This window comes from Cygnus olor, chromosome 2 (assembly GCF_009769625.2).
Source record: "Cygnus olor isolate bCygOlo1 chromosome 2, bCygOlo1.pri.v2, whole genome shotgun sequence".
In the NCBI taxonomy this organism is placed as follows: Eukaryota; Metazoa; Chordata; class Aves; order Anseriformes; family Anatidae; genus Cygnus; species Cygnus olor.
In genome coordinates, this window is record NC_049170.1 from 31,802,562 (window position 1) to 31,821,136 (window position 18,575).

Genomic DNA, 18,575 nt, shown 5'->3' on the forward strand with positions numbered 1-18,575 from the left:
GTTCTTTTTTTCTTATTAATTATGCAGTATGTTTATGGAGAGCTCTCTGTGTGAGAAATTTCCACAAATTACAAATTGGTTTTAGCCTTGATCTTTGCAATTCAGATATTGGCATATCTGTTTGTTATTTTTTCATATTCTTCTCTATGTATACCTCCTAGAATTGATAGGAAGTCCCAAGAAAAAGAGAGAACACAAAGCCATTAATGCGATACCTGTAGCTTGTCTTAGTCACAGAAAGGTTTTATAAGGCTCAATTAAAATTTATGACAACTAGCTATACTTATTAAAATTAGCTCAGGTTTGTTGGTAGAGAAATTAAGCTCTGGCACAGTAACTATTGTCGCTTCTAATTTAGATCATTTTTTTTACTCATTAGTCTTACTTTGTGTATACCCTTTCCTCTTAATGAGAGCAGAAAGAGAACTTGCAGCCTACTGAGTTAGACATCATCATTTTAAGCTTGTTTCAGGCCCTCCCAAGCCACAGGTTTTGTTAATATTATAAGCCAATTTAGTGGCAAAGCCCTGTTAATAAATATAGTTCAACAGCATTTTGAAGCAGAAGTAAAAAAGGGTAGCTCTTCATGTATTTGTTCTGAGTGTAGCAGCACAGAATGTCTTGGTGCAGCAAGATCATACGCTGGTGCAGCTGGATCATGTGTTGCCCACATTTGCTGATTGTCATGGCGATTTACTGTTGTGACCCAAACTTTCCTGCCTCTGCATACAAATAGCTTACAATAACTGTAAGCTATTTTTTTTAACTATATGGCCAAAACCATCAGAAATACACTCTAGAGTTATACCTGTACTAGTGAACTTGCCAGCACTATGACAACATCCTAGACATTAAAAATCAATCATTGGTAGTTCGAAATTGTTAGAATGGTCCTTTACATGGCTTTAGTGTGTTCTCACATAATTCCCAGGAACAGTTTAGGGGTTAACACGTGCCTGTGACCATTTGCAATTTGCATTTTGTATGCAGCCACCGTAGCAAGGAAACCAAGAAAATATAATAGTATGTGTCTGTTACACTCTGTGCCAGTGAGCCTCAGCGGCCAGAAAGGAACAGAAGGTATTTGTTGATCCCAATAATCTGACTGTCAGAAAGATGAACATTGTACAATGTATGTAGAAATGGCATTTTTCTTTAAATGGGTTTTGTAGTTACAGACAACTCCTTGTTTATGGATATAACAAACAAACTTACTCCACTGACAGGGAGGGGAGAAGGAAGAAGTGGAGGTCATACAGGCATCCAGCTGCTGGAGTCTTGGTTAGGAGGGTGGGCTCTGTTGGGTCCATCTATTTGACCATGGGAAGAGCTGACCTGTTACTGCTGATTACTTACGGCTCTCAGTACCTGATTGGGAGTGGATTAGCTTGGATTAAAATAAAGGGTGGCTCTCTGCTTTCCATGGCAAAAACATGAATTTCATTTGGAATGACAACAAAAACTATTCTAACCATACAATAAAATGTATTTGTAATGCTTGTAGGAGAAGAGGGTTGGGAAAAAAAAAAAAAAAAGTAGTTACAGAATCACAGAATGGCTGAGGTTGGAAGGAACCTCTGAAGATCACCCAGTCCAACCACCCTGCTGAGCAGGATCACCTACAGCACATTGTGCAGGATGGTATCCAGGCAGGTTTTGAATCTCTCCAGAGAAGGAGACTCCACAGCCCCTCTGGGCAGCCTGTGCCAGTGCTCTGTCACCCTGACAGTAAAGAAGTGCCCGCTCATATTCAGCCAGAGCCTCCTGTGCTTCAGTTTGTGCCTGTTGCCTCGTCCTGTCACTGGGAACAACTGAAAAGAGACTGGCTCCATCCTCTTGACACCCTCCCCTCAGATATTTACACACACTGATGAGGTCTCCCTTCTGTCTTCTCTTTTACAGGCTAAGCAGGCCCAGCTCTTTCAGCCTGTCCTCACATGACAGGTGCTCCAGTCCTCTCATTATCTTGGTAGCCCTCCTCTGGACCTGCTCCAATAGCTCCATGCCCCTCTTGTACTGGGGAGCCCAGAACTGGACACAATATTCCAGGTGTGGCCTCACCAGGGCTGAGTAGAGGGGCAGGATCACCTCCCTTGGCCTGCTGGCAACACTCTTCTGAATGCAGCCCAGGAAACCGTTGGCCTTCTTGGCCACAAGGGCACATTGCTGGCTCATGGTCACAGCCTGCTGTCCTGCAGGACTCCCAGGTCCTCTTTGCAGAGCTGCTCTCCATCATGTCAGCACCAGTTCTCTTTAACTGTAAGGCTGTTTCTTTATAAACTTGTTCCAGTCTGCTCATTTCTGTATATAAGAGAAAATGTGAGAAAAGTAAGCAGTGTGCTGATTTTTACACTTACTATGTAATGATATTGTTCCTTCACTCCTTTATTTTCTTGTACTTATGGGTGAAACATGGTTCTTGTCTTCCACATTTATAATATCTGAGGAGAACCATGATACAGTCTCACAGATGATGCTTATTAATTTCTCAAGTTTTCTGGAAGTGGAATAGTCTTGAATGCTGTCTCTAATTGTGTTTCTGTTCTACTCAGGATTTTTTGTGGCCTCTGTCTTGACAATTGAGATTATAGACTTCATTGGATTAGTGCAATTCAATTAATTTAAAGTAATTAAAATACGATTATTAACCAAAACGTTTCAGCATGAACAATTTTACAAGGATCAGAGGCAACTTGCCCAAATATTAATTACGTTTCAAATCTTTTGTGCTTTGTATGACTCTTCACCTTCTAGAAATGCTCCTCAGGTTGAATACCTAATGGAAAACTGGGTGTAATTTTAAACACTGGCATATCAGAAGCTCCCACAGAAGTAATGGAAGTAGGGAGGAAGAAAAAAGGAATGCACTGATTCTTTCCCATATTGACACAAATACAAATAGCAGGAAAAAACCTTCTTGTTAATCTAATTCTCAACAAAACTACCTACAGTTCAACTAGTACCTGAAAATAAGGCTTCTGTAAAAAACAATCGTCATAAAGTACTGTCAGTAACATTTCAGAGCTTTTATTTTTCTAGATAGAATTGTTTCCATTTAAGTTCCAAAAAGGTAGGGAAGAATTTTCTTCAATAAACTAGGTTCCTCACAATAAATCATGTGCGTGACTTTCCCAGTCACTAAAGAATCAATATATAGGATATTCAATTACAAGTGAACTTCCCTAGATGATTAGTTCCCTGAATTGAGTAGGAAGAGAGTTATCTGAGTCATCACAGATATCCTTTCTCAGCAGAACAAAAGCGCAATGGCAAATAATTCCTAAACAAGTGGCAGTTCTGCATATCCCTAAGACTTGAGCTGCACAAATTACAATTTTAAACCACAGTTCTCTTTTCTCATCTCCAGGGAGGCAGAAAAGAAATCACAAATAATCAAACCCGATTTCTTCCGTGTTATTTGCACTGAAGACAACCAGAACAAGTCAACACACAGAATTATCTGAGGGAAGTAAAGTTTTGGCCATAGACAGAAAGAGTAGGATAAAGGATAGAAATGAGTCAGAGATGACCCTAAGATAGCAAGCAGTGTTTATAATTCTTATAAATTCCTCCCAAGTGACAAGATTTTTGTTGGTCTCGTGGTGATCCTGTGAAACTCCATCCCACTCAGGAATTTCTGTCTGTTTAGTAAAAGTCCTCTCCTCCAAGCAGCTGCCCACCTCTTGAAATGAGCAAGGGGTCTGTGCAGGGCAGGAGAAGCAGAAATGGGGCAGAACTGATGTTTGGGTCAGAAGATAATTGCTCATTTTGGAGCCAGGACAGCAGATGTGACTGCTGACAAGCAAGAGCTCTGGAAGCTTCAGAGGATCATAATTACGCAGTATACTAGATATGGAAGAGCCTTTTAGCTAATATGGCACCTCACCACATGCTAGGGATAGGAAAGGCATGTTTCATGAGATACACAGACACGCTTCTCTTAAAAATCTCATTATTGGATGGAATTACAATTCATGACTTTAAAGGTGGAAATGCTGGATTTGAGTAATGAGGAGAAAAGTGACTGTTGATGGTTCTAGAGAAGTTATTAAGGGACAACGTGATCTTTAGTTTAGACCTAGTAAGCCAGTTGGGTATTAGCCTAGAGATAAAATAAGAGGTTGGTCAGTTGTACTACTATATACATGAAAACGATCTGCATAGGTATTAAAACCCTTTAATTGTCCACGTAACATCAGCCACAGTTTTCATTTGCAAGACCAAACATGTTAAATCTGACCAAATATTACCATTAAAAAAGAGTAATAATTAAAGAAAGAAACAAACAAAACAACCTTGTGCTGTAAAGGAGGCTGTAAGATAGCTGAATCATAGTTGTATAGTTTTTGTCCATTTTACACTGAATATGAGGCAAGATCTCTACTGTACCCAAATAAGCAATCGGAAAATAAAATACTGAGATGACATATTGGGCAAAGAAACAGCAAAAACACCAGGAGAGGACAGATTTGCAAAATCATAGAATCATAGAGCCGTAGATAACCTGATATTGTGTGTTTTTTTTTTTTCCTTTTTTTTTTTTTTAATTTTTTAGGTAACTGTGTAAAAGGCTTAAATGACACAAATAGGAATTCTCCATGCATCTTATGATTGTCTGTGTTCTGAACATCTGGCATGTCCTATCTGTTGTTAAAAAAGTGTCTGACCCATAAGAGTGGATTTCCAATTGCAGGCAGTGAAAGGATTGCTCTGTATGGATGGATGTACAGAAGATGTAGTTTCTGCCTAGCAGCAAGTTTTCCTTACTCTCTGCTTCCAAATCTGGGAGTTGAAGTGCAACCACAGAACTCCACTGGTACCATGTAAATTCCCATGGCCCCAGAAAGGAACTAACTGAGAGATGACATCTATCAGAGGAGGCTAAAGCCTACCTCCTTCTTCATGTGGCCTCCAGTGCATTTGGACCTGATAGATGAACCAGCATGAGTACTTGCACAGGTTGCCCAGAGATGTAGTGGAATCTCCCTCGTTGGAGATCCTTAAAAGCTGTCTGGACGTGGTGATGGGCAAGCTGCTCTTGGTGGTGCTGCTCAAGCAGGGGGACTGGAGCAGATGGGCTCCGGAGGTCCCTTCCAACCTCAACCATGCTGTGATTCTGCAAAGTATGGGTGTGTCTGACAGTATCTAAGCAGCACAAAAGGTCAAGAAACACGTTGAGATCTTGAGGATCTCTCAGTGGAGAGAGATCTCGGTGGATTTTCGTTAAGAGAATAAGAAGTTGCTGGAGACTTTGTTCAGTTGCAGTGAGGAAACTCAGACTGAAAATGATCAAAAATTGGAAGAAGAGGAGCTTTAAACAATGTCTGTATGTTTTCAACACAAAGGTAATGTAGTTAAAGAGAAGAATGAAAGCAGAGCAGCAATTTGTATTGTGTATGGAGTGATCACAGCACACTTGTGTTGACAGAGGAAGAAACCAGTGAGAAGGAAGAGGTTAGGGGTGAAAAGAGTAGTGAAAGGGACTGGGAAGTTTAAGTGAGAAGAAACAGAGTGTTTGGCTAGATGGATGGATTTGGAGAGAGTAAATGGCATTAATTTTCAGTTTTAGTCCTAAAATCAAAAGAAAGGGTCTGGAGAAGAGAAGGAAATAGGACATGGCACACATTACTGCCTATCTGTCTGGATGCTGGCAACATCTAGTGAAGAGAGAAGACAATAAAGAGGAAAGGGACTGCAGAGCGACAGATAGCAGCAAATTGCTGACATCCTCTGCCAAGGTGTTTGGCCAGGAATGTGGCAGGAATGCAAATGCAATGCACCGACATTTTGACGTGTACAGTTCCTTTGTTATATATTTTTTTCAATGGATTTCAATAATTTTTGTTTGCTGAAGATATACTTTTCAAAACAGTATTTGATCAATTACTTGCACACTAGCATTTTTAAGATTTAGTTAAATTAATTTAATCTGAATATTGTGGCTTCAGCATACTCTGCATCTGGGATAGCTTCCCAGGCAATTAAACTCGAGCAATTAAGCTGGTAAACAAGCGTGTGTTATGCTGTCTAATTCACGCTGTGAGCTTCTGAGGACGAGGCCCATGCCACCGCGGGACGCACAGGATGCTGGAACCAGAGCATGGCTGCAGCCGGGACTCCTCAGCAAAGCTGCTGCATTTCGGCACGGCGCAGCTGCCCCTGAGCCAGGAGACTGGCTGTGCTGGGGTTTGCACAACCGCGGTGCTCTATTTTCCCAGCAGCTGCCGTATGGTAATACCTGGGCCACAGCTAATAACCTCTGTCAGCATACCGGACCAGGAGTACTTTCATAACCACAGTATTGGTTTCAACAGCCAGAGAGGGAATGTGAAAGTGCTCTTAGCTGCTGTTTTAATTCCTGCAGCCTGGCCAGCTTCTGCAGGCAGATGCAAGCCAGCACCAAGGACACTGCCTCAGCCTCCTCGCAGCCAGGCAGGGAGAACCAGGAGGAGGCAAAAGGCAAGGACCTGTGCTAAAGGCAACAGCCTGAGTTTTGAGCAGCAGAGGGGCCAAGGCTGTGGCTGCATCGCTTGGGCGGGACTCAGCCATCTGCTTCGGGAAGCGGACGGAGTTTTGGGGGCTTCAACGGGAGCAGAAGGGAGCTCTTCCTCATTCTCAACATGGGTCAGCCAGGCTCTTGTCGCAGTCACAGTTGTGTATAGCCTGTGTTTACACAGGGTGACTCCCCGTCTCCCAAGTTTAGTGCAGAGACAAAATTTATTGTCTTTATTCTGGGTGAAGAGCTCTGCTCTTGTGAGAGGAAACAGAGGAAGAATACAGGAAGGCGAAGCACTGGCGGGTCACAAATGCATTAGGAGGCTTCTTAAACGGTTTTATTTGTCAGCAGTTTGGCAGCACCTTTTACTTTTTGTGATGCTGCTGCTTTCCTTTAAAATAAGTGTTTAGTTTAAAATGTCAGCATAATAACTCACGGATTTACCCCCTAATGAGATATTAACCACATCCTGGGCTAATAACCCCCTTCGGTCCTTCTGGTGCTTAGGAAGTTGCAGCGTTGCCCCAAGTGACTTTCCCCAAGCGTCCTCTTGTCCTTGTCTGCGGTGGAGCCCTGCGCATTTCCATTTGTCCACCCACGAGCACTCCTACCTGGGGCTCCCTCCCAGCCCCTCGTTTTGGTGGTAGCGCCTTATTTTTGGCTTGTTTACTGGGTGACCTGCGGCCTGGACAGTTTTTTTCAGCCTCGGGGAAGCGGGAAGCTGAGGAGGCTGCAGGCCTCGGTGCGGGCAGGTGACCGACACAAGCCTCATCTTGCAAGCGAGGCGGGCTCGGCTTCCTTTCGCAACCGTGACTTTATTTCATTTATTATTTTATTTTCACGTTGCCGGTGCCCGCAGTCCACCTTCCCCCCCCCCCGACCCCCCCGGCCGCCCTCCTCCCCTCGCCCGCCCTTCCCAACATGGCGGCGCGGCCGCCCCCTCCTCCCTCAGCGCGGCCGCCGCGAGGGGCCTCCCCCGGGGGGCGAGGGGGCGGTGGCGCTGTCAGCCGGGCGGGGCGGGACCGGGACCCGGCAGCGCCGTGCGGGAGGAGCGGGCGCGGGGCCGGGCCGGGCCGGGCCGGGCTGGGCTGGGCTGGGCTGGGCAGGGAGGCGCGGCCCGGCCCGGCGCCGCGCACACTGACAGGCGCTCGGCCAGCAGACGGCGGCCGCGCCGGGGCGCGGAGTCCGCGGGACCGGCCGGGTGCTCGGTGTCGCCTCGGCGCGGGGGGAGGACGCGGCGCTGGAAAGCCCCGGCCGCCCCCACACCTGTGTCCCGCGGGGGCGGCCAGTGGGTGTCGCCGCCGTCGCCGCCGATCACCTGGGATCCCCGCCCCGTGGCGCCTCCGCCTCCCGAGCTCGCCGCGCCGGGGAAGCCGAGCGCGCTGCGGGCTGGGCGGCAGGGCCGGGGCCCGCGGGCGAGGCCGGGGCTGCGGCGCCGCTGGGGCTCGCCCCCTCCCGGCAGCCGGAGCGAGGCGGGCAGGAGGGCGGCGGCCCTGGAGCGGCGGCAGGATGAACGCCAATGTCACCTACGCCAGTCGCAAGCGGCGGAAACCTGTGCAGAAAATGTAAGCGGCACTCGGCGGGCTGGGAAGAAGGGGACGGGGGGGACGGGGAAGCGGCTTCCCTGCCTCGTCCCGCCGGGGCACCGCGGCGGGGGGCTGCCCGCCGGCTGCGCGGCCCTGCCCTCACTCCTCGGACCGGGGAAGGAGAGGGAAGGTGGCTGCTGTACCGAGCCGTGCCCGCCCCACGTCGTGTCCTGGGGCCGGTGATCTTGTTTCATTTCGCTTGATTAATAATAATTAAAGAAGCGAGCGTCCCCCGCCACCAGGCAGGCGGAGGCGGCAGCAGGGAGCGCGGCCGCCCCGGCTCGGGAGGCACCTGAGGTGACAGCGCCGGGCGCTCGGCCCCTTCCCGGCGCTGGCCCGGCCTCGCCGCCGCACCGCAGCGGTCACAGCCCGCCGCCGGCACCCTGCGGGTCTCTTTTAAGGTCGAAAGAGAGCAGAAAAAAAGAAGTCTGGCCGCGGTTTTTATTTTTAAACTTCGGGGAGGGACGGCTCGCTACCTGGGCAGTGGCACGTTGTGCACCTGCCGCAGGACCGGGCGCCGGGCGCTGCGCTGAGCGGCTGGCCGGCGATGTGCAGGACACAGGAGATGTTGAACTTGCACTTTCGACTGGAAGTCGAGTACCTATAGGTCGTAAAAAGTAGTAAAGCTGAACTACTGGGCTGCAGCGAAGATAACCGTGATACAAAGCTCAAAAAATGCCCTCTGTGTTTTGGAGGAGTGCTCCTGTGGAAGGTAATTGCCGAAACTCCAAAAGCGTTACAGAAGGACAAATATTTAATGAAATTCTCATGTAAATGGTATGGTTTTAGACTTAGAGCAGACAACTGTCTCGGGGGAGGGGAATTAACTGGGGTGCTTGTGTCTTTACGGTTGGAGCTGTTAGAGTGAATACGTACACATATCCAGATTCTCGGTCTACAAATTAGCACAAGAAGTCTAAACATGGCTTTTTTAAAAGCCCTTGCTGGAAGGTACAGTCATAATATGAACAGCAGTGTTTGCTTTTTTTTCTTTTGATCACTCATTTCCAAACAGAGGTGCTGAATTAGACTTGCTCTATAGATCTGGATTTCAAGGGCGAAATTAGTGTTGCTTTTTCATGAAGAAGTAAAAAGGCATTGGTGGTGTTTGTCAACTATTAGTTGCTGAAGGCAAATAATTCTTACGTTCTGATTGCGAAAGGGTGAGGTGTGCTGCCTTTTTGGTAAGATTGGTTTATGTCTGCCTTACTATTAAATTCTTAGGCTGGATTAGAGGATGTGAAACTCCTTTTTTTTTTTTTTTTTTGTGTGTGTGTGTGTTACCACAGTAGCTATGTAAATCATCTCTTTCTGCGTAGATATTCTCTTTACATAATTTGGCCGCGCTTGTCTTATTAGTTGAACTTGAAGCTTCTTTTATTCCTAATGGGAATCATATCTCTGTTGAGGAATTTTGCCCTCTAAAAACAAAGGGAGAAGTAAGTGTTTCCCCTTAAAGTAAAGGTATTGATATTAAAGTTGTGTGCTCACCTGACCGTAGAAGAGGAGGCATGACTATTAACCTACCTTGTTTGGGATACCAGAAATTATTTGTATGCAAGATGAATTTATCTGGCATGCATCGCTTTTTCTTCTCCTAACAGCTATGCTTTTTGGTTCCTTGTGCTGTTAGACCAACCTTACGGATCGCTGCTGGTGGGTCAGAGAGCTCTGATTTCTCATGTCACCTATTACAGAACGTACCTTTGGGCCAAAAACCACAGGGAGAGGCTGTAAGCTTTTGCAACTGACCGGGGGGAAGGAGGGGAGAATTGTCCCAACGCTGTTTCCTTGTGCTATGGTTTGATGCTGCCATGATCCAAGTTTCTTTGAACTTGATATTTCATGTCCCCAGCAGCGCTCAGAGTTGTTCCAAAAAAGTTGCAAAATTAAAGAAGTGATGTATTGCTGGGAGTAGTACCTTTTATAAAGATTGCTTCAGTAGATAGTTCTTTAAATGTTTCATTTGCTATATATATACCTTTGAAAGGATCCTGATAATTGTTAACCTGCAACACTAGGCAGCTAGTTTACAGAATTGGAAGAAGGTATTCATACAGTGCCTTACTGTACATAGGGAAAAAATGAAGAAGAAATATGTCTTGCTCCAGGTGCAGGTAACTCATTAAAGTCATGATGATAACTCAAAACCGATTTAGGAAGCTTCCCCTGCAACCACCCTGTCTTTGTGCCGTGTAAAGGACTGAACCTGGCAGGGAGCTGCCCGACAGTGCCAAGCGTTGAAAAGCGCTTTTCGGATTCAGCAGGGAGCTACAGTACTGCGGCTGGAAAAGAAAAGCAACAATGGCAACTGCTCCTGCACTTCATCTTGTTATCTTGTCATCTGAAGAAAGGAAAGAAAAAAAAAAAAAGCGCCTAGTAAACAATCTGCATTCCAGTAAAATGTAATGCGCTGCAGAAACCACTCGCTGGGAGCCTCGGAGCCCTCCGCCGGATTCCTCCCGTCGGAGCCGGGCGGGTCCCCCTGGTGGCCGCAGCCCGTGGCGGTGCTGCGTGCCCGGGGGCTTGGCGAGCAGGGCATGGCCCCTGCTTTTTCCTTCTTTCTTTGCTTATTTTTGAAGGCTTTGTATTCCTTTTCTCAAGCGATTGGTAGCTGAACCGCTGACTTTACGTGCTAGGAGGATAAAATGCAAAGTTTTATTGAGGTGGGGTTTACTGGAGATATAACGTCTTTCAGATAATGTTAGGATCTATTACTATCGCTCCACCTTGCAGTTCTTCTATTTCTATATTTTTCTGCCTTTATCTAACTGTGATTTGCTCTGTGCTTTTTTTTTTTTTTTTTTTTTTTTTTTTTAGTATTTGGATAGGAATTGTTTTTCATAACTGAGTGAATGTAGTAGACAAGGAATGGGGTGGGGGGATCTAAATGTTTCATACTGTGCAGACACAAAAAGTGTAACAGCGTGTTTCTTGAAAAAGCAGACTAAATAAGAAATGATACGCTTTTGTTCTGAATTAGTTTAAAAGTATTCATGATACTAAATATTCCAGAGAAAAATGTTTGACTGGTTGATCCTTAATTAAGACTACAAATTAAGACATAATAATGTCTGAAAGCAGTGCAGAGATACTTTTAATTTAAAAAAAAAAAAAGAAAGAAAACATGACTGTTTATGTTTTCTTTCAAGACAAACAAACAAGAAGCGCCAGAACAAGCCTTCAAAATGCAACTTCGTTGGTAAAGAAAAATCATCATTAAAAGATTGCTTTGTTTAAAGCAGTATCATACATACAACAGTTTACACCTTTCATTTGAAAGGGAGACATTAAAGCTGTTTGTCATAAGTAGAATAAACTTAGAAATGATAACCCTGCCAGTCTTGGTGTACCTGTATGTTACATGTAGACTGCTACTTGAAAGTGACTGTTTCTAAGGTTTGGTTGGTGTGGGTTTTGTTCTTTGATTTTTTGGTGGTGGTGGTTTCTTTGTTTGTTTTTGTTGTGTTTTTTTTTTTTTTTTTTCTTTTGGCAATGCTTCTTGCAAAAGTATACTTTTTGGAAAGAAAATCTGCCACAAATGAATGTAGTCAAACATAGATACTATGGCCAGCAGTGAAGAGCATGCTTTTTTTTCTCTTTCTGAATAGGCTTGGCTTGTGATCTGAAACAGTATTGCAGTATGTTAGAACTGAGCAAGAAGCTTTCACTCCTGGCTGGTGTTCGGCTGTCTCCATCGCTCTGCCAGGGTTGTTCCAACACCAAGACAACCTGAGCAAACTGAGACTGTTTGGTCCTGCAGGACAAACAGTACAGCATCCAATGAGCAGCACACCACTGGTTGGAGTTTTTTGTTTTGTTTTGTTTTGTTTTTTTGTAAAAACAACCTTATCCCTTCAGCTGCCTAAACCTTTGTTGGCTTCATTGCCTGCTGAAGGAACCATTGGAAAGTGTATCTTGCCCCTTCAGCATAGGTTAACAACAGCTCTTGATCAAAGAGGTAGTTTGTCTTGTGTCTGTTGCTTCCAAAGGAATCATCACCTGAACGTTCATTAATGGTAAATTCGGAGTGGGAAATGAGCGTACATGCATAGGAGTCTTTTTCAGTTTTTAAAGTAAACAGAGAATTTGGGGAGATGTCACCTATGTAGCACATACTTAGTGGTAACTGACGTGTTTCATATACCTGAGCTGCAGTTAGTTGAATAACATACAGAAGAATGTTATTTCATGAAATCTTGAAGATGAGATGAAAAATACACACAGCTGAAAAGATTAAATCCATCAGTTAGATGACATGCATATTCTCTTTCGTGCTGTTTTTTCTAAGTGATAAAGCCATTCTGATGAACTTCTTAATTAGTTTTTAAACATAATTTTCTGTTTCTTTAATGCTATTCTTGCACATCATTTTATTTCCTGAGTTCATTTCACACTTTGGTCTTGTGAATAAGGTATCCTGCTTTTCAGTGCTTGTGTGTTTGTTTGTTTATTTTAAAGAATTGGTTGTTGAACAAAATAATTCTTTGTTGAACAAAATAAATGTGTGTAGTTTTCATTTTCTCAAAGAAAAGAACTGCATCAATTTCTCTTTAAAAATACAACTTAGCATATAAATACTGAGATTTATTTTGGCCTCTTAATAAGAAGACTCAGATACTCATGCACTTTTTAATAACATAGTGTTATTAATGTCTGTGAGTGCACACATGGTAAACGTGTAATTAAAACTTCTGTTTAAGTTGTTTGTAACAGACCTCTGAAAATAGTAGTCAACTAATGTTATGATGGCAAATCTCTTCTAACGTTAAAACTAGAATTAGCTGTCCTTGCTTGTTTTGCAGCTGTTGGGTGATAAGGACTTAGTTCAGTTAAGAGATACTGAGTGCACAGAGACCTCTGGCCTTTGATTGATTACAGAATTCAAACTTCCTGTAAGTAAGGTAAAAGATCAAGAACCAAAAGGTCAGCTTAAAATCTGTTCCCTTCTTTAGTCTTTTTTTCTTTTTTTTTTTTTTCCTTTATAAATAAAGTATGCATGGATTTAATCTTGACGTAGCATTCCATTTTACTTGAAGATAACTTTCTGCAATGCTGCTAGGGCTGCCCTTAGCATCAAGGGTTTACGTAAGTGAATGGAAAATGGCTCAAGTCACTACTTATTCACCCTTCATTTACGCCCTAATTTCTTTTGTCACTGAAGATAGTTGTTCTGTTTATATCACGGATTTTAGTTGGGTCATAGAGAATAAATGTAAGGAAAATCAGTGTTTCCTTTGGAAGAAGAGGAGATGGTAAAATTTATATTGCAAGTACTGCTAACCTGGTATTCAGAAATGAATACTATGTTTAGGAAATCCTTATGCTTTGGACTACTTAGAAGTAAGAAAGAAAAATTACTTGAAAGTAAAGCAAAAACAATTAGATCCAACGAGCAATTTGATAAGGTAACTGCACAGTTGCATATAATTTCAACATAACTTGCCAAACGGCTTATAGAAGTTTTAAGCAAGGCAGGAGGACAGTTGTGAAAATAGGAAGGTAGCATTTAGTGCTTTTTTTTTTTTTTTTTTTTTCGGAAAAGATGGCATATGGTGAACTGTTCTCATGGGGACCTTTGCTTTTTAGAAGTGCGTTTGATTTGATAGTAGTGAGCTCCTCACTGGTTGTTATGCAGCTGTTATCTGCTAAAGGTTTGGTATTTATTATTCTGTGCTTTTATTTATGGCTGTTTAATACACAAAAATATTTATGAAGCAACTTTGAATGTTGCTGGTGATGTTTGGTGTTATTGAACCTTATTTTGTTAGGGTTATATTTAAGTTGTGTTAATCTTGTACAAGTGAATATCCTGCCAGAATAAGAGAATGTGAAGAAAGCTTTACTAAATTATTTTAAGATAGTATTTTATTTTAAGAAGAATAATTTTCATTCACCCTCTTGATTCATCTCTTTTCCCACTTTTCCAATGTTTGTAGTATAGAGCTGTGCTAGAACTGTGTCCTAGGCAGTGCTTAGTCTGTCGCAAGGTTAACTTAAGGAGTAAGTGGTTGCTGCTAATGTATTTTATCCGTTCGCTAACATTTTATATTATGGCACCTTCAAGTTACCAGGCTCTACGTAAAAAGCATGCCCCTCTTTAATGTACAGAAGGGCAGCTGCAGAGCCAGTGGTCACGAAGCCGGGTGTAAGTGCAAGTTTTTGACAAGTTTCAAAAATAAACAATGCCTGTAAAAAGAATGGTTTGAATTTAAACCAACACGTGTAATTGAAACAAAAAAGGAGGGGGAGAAAGAAGAACAACAAGCTAAGAAAATGAATGTCCACTCTATCACTACCTTTTTGACTGGAAGCACAAGATGAGATTGTTTTTCAGTATGGTTCACTTTCAGCAGTGGCAAAAATAACTGTTGGAGTTTTTGCAGTTTCTCATCTTAAAAGTGATTTAGAGACAAAACTTGGAAGCAGACTAAACAAAATACTGAAGAATTTAACTGCTGAAGTCTTTATGATCATTATTTTCACAAACAATACACCTTGCAGAGCCAACATCCCTATGAAAGCAGCCAAATTGTAAGAAATCAGTAATGGCTGCAGCTCTCAAATACAACTGCGATGTGGGAAAAGTGAGAATTAATCACTTTTTAGTTAGGAAACTGTGATAAATGTTCTAAAATGTATTATGGCTCGCACAGATAAGTTAATTGGTTTTAGTGTTGGCTTGGAATGGCTAAATATAATTCAAGTGAGGAGGGGGTGTAAATCTGTTTTTAGACTACTGCATGTATGAAAAGGTATGAGTATTCATATTCAGGTATCTGGAGTTGGAGCTCAGGGCAAATATGAATAGAAAACAGCAGGTTTACAAAAAGTTTATTATCTACTTCATAACAGAAAGCTTTTTACATTGTACTGTGTGAGCTACAAAGGTATGCCTTTGTCATGCCATACTCAAGTGGAATGCCATCAGCTAAGAGTTGATTTACAGGACAAGTTCAATAGTGTGAGCGAGAGAGATTTTACTTGCTGACTAAGCTGTATCTCTTTTCTTGTGCAGTTTTGAATGCCTTGTTGTCTAGCAAGTTCCTAAGCCTTCTGTTGTGTTCACTTGACAATAACCTGTTCCAAACATTGATGAAGAATGAAGGACACCTGTGGAAAAACTGTAATTTGAGTTAAAAGTAGACTGTCAAATAATTTGTGCACAAATATTAATAAATTTTAACTGAATTATTCTTAATACAAGTATTTGGAAGAACTGAAGTGACATTTAAGTGAAACCATAGGAGGGTTTTAATAAATGCTAAATCTCTTATGGTTTCAAATGTTCATTACGTGGTCAGATAGCCATCGCAGCTCTTACTGCTTCATTTAATAGTGGGTGTATTGAGGGGGAATTAAATGATCTTAGATTAATTCTATTTTTTTTCCGTGGGAAACAGAAGTCACTTGGGAAAAACATTTTGCATGTTACAGTTTAAAAGGCTATTTGTAATGTTAGGTTTGGCAAATACTTACCTTCATTTTGGGAAGAAACTTTTGTTTATATTTTGTTTGTTTCTTTGCCACAGAGTAAAGCCATCCCCAGCTGAAGGAGTCAAGTCCAATCCATCCAAGAGACACAGGGATCGTCTGAATGCGGAGCTGGATCGCTTGGCTAGCCTTCTGCCTTTCCCTCAAGATGTTATCGCCAAATTGGATAAGTTGTCTGTGCTTAGGCTTAGCGTCAGTTACCTGAGAGCCAAAAGTTTTTTTGACGGTAAGGATTGGGAATTTATTTGTTTTTGGCCTGCTTGTAAAATTCTGTTCATACTGTAGGCTGATTTCAGCTGTTTAAGTACTTAAACTTGTTAAATTTATCTGTATTTTAATGGAACGTCCAGTTGCATGGATATGTACAATGTAACTGTATAAAGTAAGCTTTCCAGTTTCTTGAAAACCAAATGTAACTACCTATATTTCACTTAAATCACCAGTCTTTCAAAGCTTTGCATTTGGAAATAATATCACCCTTTATGAGTCTTCCAGTCCTTTTTCTTAGACTTTCAAAGAGGAGAAGAGATGAGATTTATTTTTTTCTCCTCTGAAAATAGCCTTCCTAAAGCTATTACAGTTCAATACATGTCATGAGTTCCCATCAGCTGTATGCTTTGCTTAATGATGCATGGAAAAGACTTCATATAGGGTTTAAGACTTTAAATAGGTTAGGACTTCATATAGGTTAAAAGACTTATATAGGGTAACTGTTAGTACTCCTTCCTATAGTTTATCATGAAGGTGACTTCTAAAGAAATAGAGGCAACGTCTTTCCTGTCTTCAAGCCCTGATTAAAGCAGCGTATGAGGCATTAAGATGACAGCTGAGGTTCTCCAATTGTGTGGGCAGGTGTTCGCTGACCCCAGCCTGGGAGAAGGTAACACAGCAGTGCTCAGAGTAGTAATTAGGCCAGCAGCACGTGTCCTCCCGTACTGTGTCAGGGTAGCAAAGGAGTTCGACCCTTCTCCTTCATTACCTGAGTTGTTCTGTAGGGTGAAATGTGGTGGTTGGCTGCATACCAGTCTCTTCAAAGGCAGAAATAGTCTGGTCCTTTACATTGCTGGAATAAAGCAAAGAGCTGGTATTTAAATAAAATTGTACTTTTTTTTTAATCAATCAGAAGTTTTATGACACTATACCGAAGATAGAATTACATTCCTCAGCATCTGCAGCTGATCAGTCTTTTTTTTTTTTTGACAGAGTTGTTTGGACACGAAAATAACCTCTGTCCTTACCAGCTAACAACTTAGTGTTTCAGTTCATATGGACTGATCTCTATTTCTTATGCAGTGGAAGTGCTTGATTTTTTTTATTTTGTTCTGACAACTTGCACTTGAAGGTTTTGGAATAAAGGGGTTAGTGCTATTATTTCTGTATAGGAAAAAAATCATGGCTTTACCCAGTTTTGTGATGTAAAAGAGGATGGAAAAGCCTGTAATCGCTCCACACCAAAATTTACATCAGTTGCTTGTTTCTAATTTGAACACGAAGGTAGCTTTCAGCCATTCAGCAGCAGGGAAGTTCTATATCCATCTCAAGATGCAGTGTAAATACTGTTGAAGCACGCTGAAACTGTGTTGCAACTCAGTAACAACGTACTGTTCCAATGGTATCCACATCATACAGATACATGCAGCTACTATGGCTATAATACTGGACCAGAGCTGTGGAATACTGGTTATTGTGTCATAATGAATTAAGTAGCAGAGTTTTAATTTGCCTGATAGGAATTGTAAAGTATTTTTCAAACAATGAGTGAGTGTATATACTGGGTACATTACAACAGAAATTTTTCCTTTAATTTCTGTAAAATAAAATATCCTGGTATATGTGAAAAGATACATTGTTCAAAAAGTCAAAATAACATCAAATTATTTAAGATAAAGCAAGAGTAACATTTACCTTCATAGAAGCTATCTGGTCTTTTTTGTTTCTGGAAAGAGGCTTCTTGCTATTTCTTTAGAGGTAGGACAACAAATCAGGTTAGTAATCAATATCAATCTGAAGGTGTTTAAGAGCTAATGTAGGTGATTAAAGATAAACAAGATAACGCAATCTAAGACTATGATAGATCCAGTATTGCAAAGAGGAAAATAATTTTTACTATTTTAATGTACTTAAATAACATGAAATCTATTTCAGTTGAAACTGACCCTCCAAAGGAGAAATAAGTGCTTTAAAGTACCTAATTAGCGAATAAATACCAACAGCAACAGAAATAAAGAACCCCACCACCCTAGGTTAGTTGGTTTCATGATCTGCCCATACAGTGCTTCTCACGGAACTGATTTTTGAAGGAATGTTTTCTGTAGTTAAATAATGAGGAAAGCCCTGTAGAACTAATCTGATAAACGCAAGAGTGATCATCGATTGTCACCTTGAGTGCCTGGCCTGAGCCAGCAGGTCCATGTTATTAACACAGCATGCTGAAGTAAAGGGAAACGCTAAATGAATAACAGGATGCAAATGGGGGGTGTGTAAATTCCTGCGGAAAGTAAAATATAAACGCGTAATCATATGATCTTGCTTGAAAGGAAACCCAAGTTTTTGCTGTAACAATAGATATTTTTTCAAAGAAAACACTTGCATTTTTCCAAGTTTAAATAATCCAGAGTGGATGTCTGTTTTCTGAAGGCGGAAGTCTGGGAGGGGCGGGGAAGAACTGTTTTATGAAAGACATCTCAAGAAGTTGTGTCCATTTAAATAAATGTTCCTCACTTAGATGTCTAGTTGCTACTTTAAAAGCTAAGTATTAAAAAAAAAAAAAAGTCTTCCCTCCCAAATCATTAAGATGGTACTGAATTTTCCCTGGAGTTAAAGACAGATGAGTTTTTCCATAGTGTCAAGTTAGAAACGCAGTAGGTTTTAACACACTTAACACACACCAGATTCTAGGAAATTGTTGTACGTCTTTTTCTTTTCCATAACCTTTAAACATCTTCCTTTTCTCTGTCGGTAACTGATTATATTGTGTTGAGCACTTGCTTTTGATTGTT

At 41.9% G+C, this 18,575-nt stretch overlaps 1 protein-coding gene across 1 annotated transcript in view; it reads left to right on the forward strand.

The window, feature by feature from the left end:
- The first annotated feature begins 7,891 nt into the window (after window positions 1-7,891).
- The window catches only part of AHR (aryl hydrocarbon receptor), a 63,097-nt gene continuing 52,413 nt past the window's right edge, over window positions 7,892-18,575 (forward strand). The window contains 2 exon segments of the mRNA XM_040548164.1: window positions 7,892-8,061; window positions 15,615-15,802. Of these exon segments, the coding sequence (XP_040404098.1) occupies window positions 8,006-8,061; window positions 15,615-15,802 (244 nt within the window). The 5' untranslated portion in view covers window positions 7,892-8,005.